The sequence below is a fragment of the Piliocolobus tephrosceles genome, chromosome 7, assembly GCF_002776525.5.
Source record: "Piliocolobus tephrosceles isolate RC106 chromosome 7, ASM277652v3, whole genome shotgun sequence".
Classification (NCBI taxonomy): Eukaryota; Metazoa; Chordata; class Mammalia; order Primates; family Cercopithecidae; genus Piliocolobus; species Piliocolobus tephrosceles.
Genome location: NC_045440.1, coordinates 126742571 through 126747977, shown reverse-complemented (window position 1 = coordinate 126747977; position 5407 = coordinate 126742571). Strand labels below are relative to the sequence as shown.

Genomic DNA, 5407 nt, shown 5'->3' with positions numbered 1-5407 from the left:
CCTCCCTCCCTCCCTCCTTCCTTCCTTTTCTCGTTCTGTCCCCCAGGCTGGAGTGCAGTGGCTCAATCTCGGCTCACTGCATCCTCTGCCTCCTGGGTTCAAGTGATTCTCCCGCCTTGGCCTCCCGAGTAGCTGGGACTATAGGCGCCTGCCCCCACACCCGGCTAATTTTCGTGTTTTTAGTAGAGACGGGGTTTCAGCATGTTGGCTAGGCTGGTCTTGAACTCTTGACCTCAGGTGATCCGCCTGCCTCAGCCTCCCAAAGTGCTGGGATTACGGAGGTGAACCACTGCACCCAGCCAAGATGTCAGTGAACCAACATTCTTAATTGTAATGTAGTCAGATTAAGCAAACTTTTATGGTCAATGCTTTTTTTTTTTTTTTTTTTAATGTGTCTATGTTTTTTTTTTTTTTTTTTAGAAATCTACTAAGAGTTTTAAAGTTTATTTTCAACGTTCAAATTCTTTTCATCAATTGCAAGTTGATTTGTAAACAAATGCATGCGAGGTGGGTGGTAATCCCATTTTACATATGGGGGGGTTATTTTTTCCACTTCCTCCTTTCCCCACTGCTCTGACATGCTCTGTCATGTGTGAGTCTGTGCCTGAGCTTTCTGTTCTGTGTGTCAATTTGTCCCTCCTCCAATGCCACATTGTCTTGATTACCACAGTTTCATGACAAGTCCTGAACTCTGGTAGGGCAAGTTCTCCCTGCTTGTTTTCCTTCTTTGGATTTATCTTGGCTATTCTTGGAAAAGCACATTTTACATCATGACCTACAAGTACATAACCACACAATAATTTCCAGAACATCCTTTACCTCAGTGTGCTCTGATTATTTTTATTCTATTCTGTGTCATTTAAAAAAAATGCTAGACATCATCTACTAAACTGATTTCACACCCCGCTAATGGATGGTGAGGCACAATTTGAAAAACTGTATTCTTTCAGGACACTGAATGCTCAGAACCCAATGTGCTTTTATTCATTCATTCAACAAATATTTGTGGCCATGTATAATGCATCAGATGCCGTATTTACTATACTTCCTGCCAGGAAAGCAACAGAGAAGAAAACATACCCAGTCCAGTCCCTGACCTCATGTTGTTTATAATCTTGGCTAATCAAGTTCACAAGTAAATAATTCCAAATCATGAGGGGAGTGAAGCCATGGAGGATAAGAGGGCTCGGGAGGGGGTGATCAGAGGTCTCTGAGGCAGTGATCTGGAAGCTGCCACCTGCAAGATGAGGAGTTAAAAAGATAGAGACAGCAGGAATGAGCTCTCCGACAGAGGGCATGAACAGCAAGTGCAAAGGCCCTGAGACTTGAAAGAGCACAAAAGACCCAGGAGGCGGCCAGTGTGGCTCCAACCCCATGGAGGAGTGGGGGCATCCTACTGAGACAGAGGCCCTGGTAAGGATGCAGTTTTTTTTTTTTTTTTTTTTCCCTAGGAGCAGTGGCGAGTATTGAAGGATTTTAAAGTGGTTTGATCTGGTTTGTGTTTCTGTTCCTGGGAGAGAGAACCCATGGGTGGCAGTGGGGGCAGGGCAGGAGGCCAGCTAGAAGCCAGGATGATGCCTTGCTGCTGTTGTTCTCCGTGCTGTTCCCAGTGCCCAGTTTTGCCTGCCTCTTCCCCACCCCCTGAAATCATTCTCATCCTTCAAGACCCAACTCCAGCCAATGGCACCGACCTCCTGGACCTGCCAGGCAGAAGCGGTGGCTCCCTCTCAGCTGACCCCAGAGCACTTCCTTAGCTCCTGCTGATCTCAGAGCACACACACAAATCCCCTGTGGCCACTCGGCAGTTTTTCTTGATGGCACTGGCATGGCACCTATGCTGGGGTCAGACCCTCAACCAGCCCTTCAGTGTTGAAATGCACAACGTCAGCCCTCTAGCCTCAGCGGAGGAAGCAGGGCTCTTCAGTTTGGGAGAACCATCTACAACCAGAAGGAGGGGCCAAAATATCTGAAGCCCCAGGTAGCTGGGCTAAAAGAAAGGGATAAAGGGCCTGCCTCTTCTGTTTTTTGTTTGTTTGTTTGTTTTTACTGGAAACAACTCTAAGGGGAGACTGGTCCTGGGGAAGATGATCCCCTGAAAGGCTAGTAAGCAGATTACCTTTGAATGTCGAGGGCAAAATCACTGTTGGTGTCCTATGCTCCCTCCAGGAGCTGGTTCCTCCACAACTCTCAGGAATGACAGTAAACACAAATGGCCCTGCATGTATTCAGGCTACAGCCACCTTCCTCCTGGGCTGCACATCTGGCTAACTAGCCCAGCCCCCAGCTTCACAGGGATTGGAAAGCCAGTGACCCTAGTCAAGGAAGCTGGTGACCCTGGGTCAGTTGCCTCCCCTTTCTGTGCCTAAATCCCCCGCCCCACCTCTGTCAATGAGGAGGATGATGGGATGATGCCTTCTTCAAAGTGTTGTCATAACGATTAAATCCTTATTAAAGTCCGTTTTTTGTTTTGTTTTGTTTTGAGACAGTCTTGCTCTGTCGCCCAGGCTGGAGTATATCTCAGCTGACTGCAACCTCCACCTCCCAGGTTCAAGCAATTCTCCTACCTCAGCCTCCCAAGTAGCTGGAATTACAGGCACCTGCTGCCATGCCTGGCTAATTTTTTGTAGTTTTAGTAGACAAGTTTCACCTTGTTGGCCAGTCTGGCCTTGAACTCCTGACCTCAGGTGATCCACCCACCTCGGCCTCCCAAAGTGCTGAGATTACAGGCGTGAGCCACCGCGCCCGGCCTAATTTTTTGTATTTTTAGTAGAGACAGGGTTTCACTATGTTGGCCTGACTGGTCTCAAACTCCTGACCTCAAGTGACCCACCCCGCTCAGCCTCCCAAAGTGTTGGGATTACAGGCGTGAGCCACCACACCCCGGCCCCTATTAAAGTTCTGATCACACCTGGCCCAGGCCCTGACATCCTTCAGCAATGTTAGTTCTGCTTCCTCCTGCCCCTGACTAGGGCGAGGGCCCCTCGGCTGCGTGATGGACTCTCGAAGGGCAAGTACAAATTAAAAATGAGATGCTTAGTTCTTCCCACTGAAAATAAGGGAAGAGACCTTCCCCTTCCTCCTTTTCTACTTGAAAAATTTTAGCTGTGTGCAAATCACACTGCATCCTCTGGTGTTCTGGAAGCAGACGGGCCTGACTGCAGCTGTCCTCTGACTCCACAAGCAGAACCTCCCTACTGTAATGGGTTGGATCCACTTCGCGATATAAAAGAGTGACGTTTCTTTCTGCCTGCTGTCTCTGTAGTGAGTTGCCCATCATGTGCATCATATTCTGGTCTAATGCTTACTTGATAACACAGTTGTTTTCTTTCACTTCTACTTTCGTAGGGAAGTTTTCTGAGAGGAGATTTTGTTTTTCATTTTAATTTCTCAGTAGCTCCCATAAGACAGGGAGAGATGATCTTCACTCCCGTCTGCCTTCTGTGGAAATGGTTTCAGACTTCTCTGCTGGCTTCTTTACTCAGAGAGTGGGCTGGGCAGCAGGGCGCAGAGGGGTTAGGGGTTGGGGGCGGGGGGAAGGCACGTTTCTCCAACACTTTCCCTCTAACAAATCCTGCAGAAGGATTACCCCTTACCTTCACAAATAAAAAAATTAGTATACTTTCATAATAATAGTCCTTTTCTTTCTTTCTTTCTTTTTTTTTTTTTGAGACAGAATTCGGTCTTGTTGCCCAGGCTGGCGTGCAATAGTGTCATCTCAGCTCACCGCAACCTCTGCCTCCTGGGTTCAAGCTAGTCTCCTGCCTCAACCTCCTGAGTAGCTGGGGTTACAGGCACCTGCCACCACACCTGGCTAATTTTGTATTTTTAGTAGAGATGGGGTTGCTCCATGCCGGTCTGGCTGATCTCGAACTCCCGACCTCAGGTGATCCGCCTCGGCCTCCCAAAGTGCTAGGATTACAGGCATGAGCCACCGCGCCAGGTCAATGACAGCTCTTTTCTAATTCACAGAAACCCACTGGAAAGTGAGATCAAACCACTTTATACAACAGACCAATGTTAGTTAAGCATAAAAATGCTAGTAACAGTAATAATCACAGCCTGCCTGGTAAAACTCAGTAATCCCCTTCAAACAGACCCTGCTTGGAACTATAATTATTAATATCAAAATAAATTTGAAAGTATTAAGTATTACCAATGTTTTAAACAACAGTACACTCTTAAGTGGCCTTTTTTTAGTGCATCTCAGATGCCCAGCAGCTAAGTATTTACACTTGCTGTTTTACTTAATTCTACAACAATTCTAATACAAAGAGAATGTGTTATTATTTTACATTTTGTTCTGATGAGGAAACAGGCCCAGAGAGATGACAGGTACATAGCTATTAAGAGTTGGGTATAGAAGCTGGGAGCAGTGGTTCACGCCTGTAATCCCAGCAATCTGGGAGGCCGAGGAGGGCGAATCACTTGAGGTCAGGAGTTCGAGACCAGCCTGGCCAACATGGTGAAACCCCCGTCTCTACTAAATATACAAGACAATTAGCCAGGTGTGGGAGCGCACGCCTGTAATTCCAGCTACTGGGAGGCTGAGGTGGGAGTATCGCTTGAACTAGGAGGCTGAGGCTGCAGTGAGCTGAGATTACGCCACCACCACGCTAGGCAACAGAGCATCTCGAAACAAAAGAGTGAGGTACGACCTAACACATTCAAATTCTTGTTCTTCCAGGGGAAAGCATAATGCATGAGATATTGTTTGGTTTAAAAGTGAAATGATATGGATTTGAGGATTCGAGGGTGGAACAATTCATATTTTGAGAAGTTGAAGATAGACACTCTGTTTTCCTGAAGGTGTTACAGGGAAATTTATCTTGGGAATGTGTTTCAGCTTAATCTACCCAGCATTTGACACCATTTGGTAGAGGGAGGAATCCCCCACTCCTAGCACAGTTCTGATCTCCCTGAAATGTTTGAAATCCCTCCCGGTCGCTCAAGCTCCTTCATCAGTTTTCGTCATACACACAGATAATAAGAACTTGTTTCTCAGCCTTTTATCTTTACATCTCTGTTTCCAAATGACTGTGTTCCCAGGCCTTCTCCTTTTTTCCACAGAGATAACCACCCCTTGGTGGTGTGCAATGCAGCTAGTTGGTCCTGGGAGGGTGCAACATTTCTCAAAAATAATTGTCTAGGCCGGGCGCGGTGGCTCAACCCTGTAATCCCAGCACTTTGGGAGGCTGAGACGGGCGGATCACTAGGTCAGGAGATTGAGACCATCCTGGCTAACACGGTGAAACCCCGTCTCCACTAAAACATACAAAAAACTAGCCAGGCGAGGTGGCGGGCGCCTGTAGTCCCAGCTACTCGGGAGGTTGAGGCAGGAGAATGGCGTAAACCCGGGAGGCGGAGCTTGCAGTGAGCTGAGATCGGGCCACTGCACTCCAACCTGGGT

The 5407-nt window shown here is 47.5% G+C and overlaps 1 protein-coding gene across 4 annotated transcripts in view; it reads right to left on the bottom strand.

Annotated features, from left to right (window-relative positions):
- The window catches only part of FAM83A (family with sequence similarity 83 member A), a 35141-nt gene that overhangs the window by 6720 nt on the left and 23014 nt on the right, over nucleotides 1-5407 (bottom strand). The window contains exon 4 of one of the 4 annotated variants that reach the window (XM_023224495.2): nucleotides 960-1237. The exons of the other annotated variants lie outside the window; for them this stretch is intronic. Within the exon in view, the coding sequence (XP_023080263.1) occupies nucleotides 1201-1237 (37 nt within the window). The 3' untranslated portion in view covers nucleotides 960-1200. Of the gene's footprint in view, nucleotides 1-959; nucleotides 1238-5407 lie in introns of those variants that run through there. 4 annotated transcript variants of the gene reach the window in all.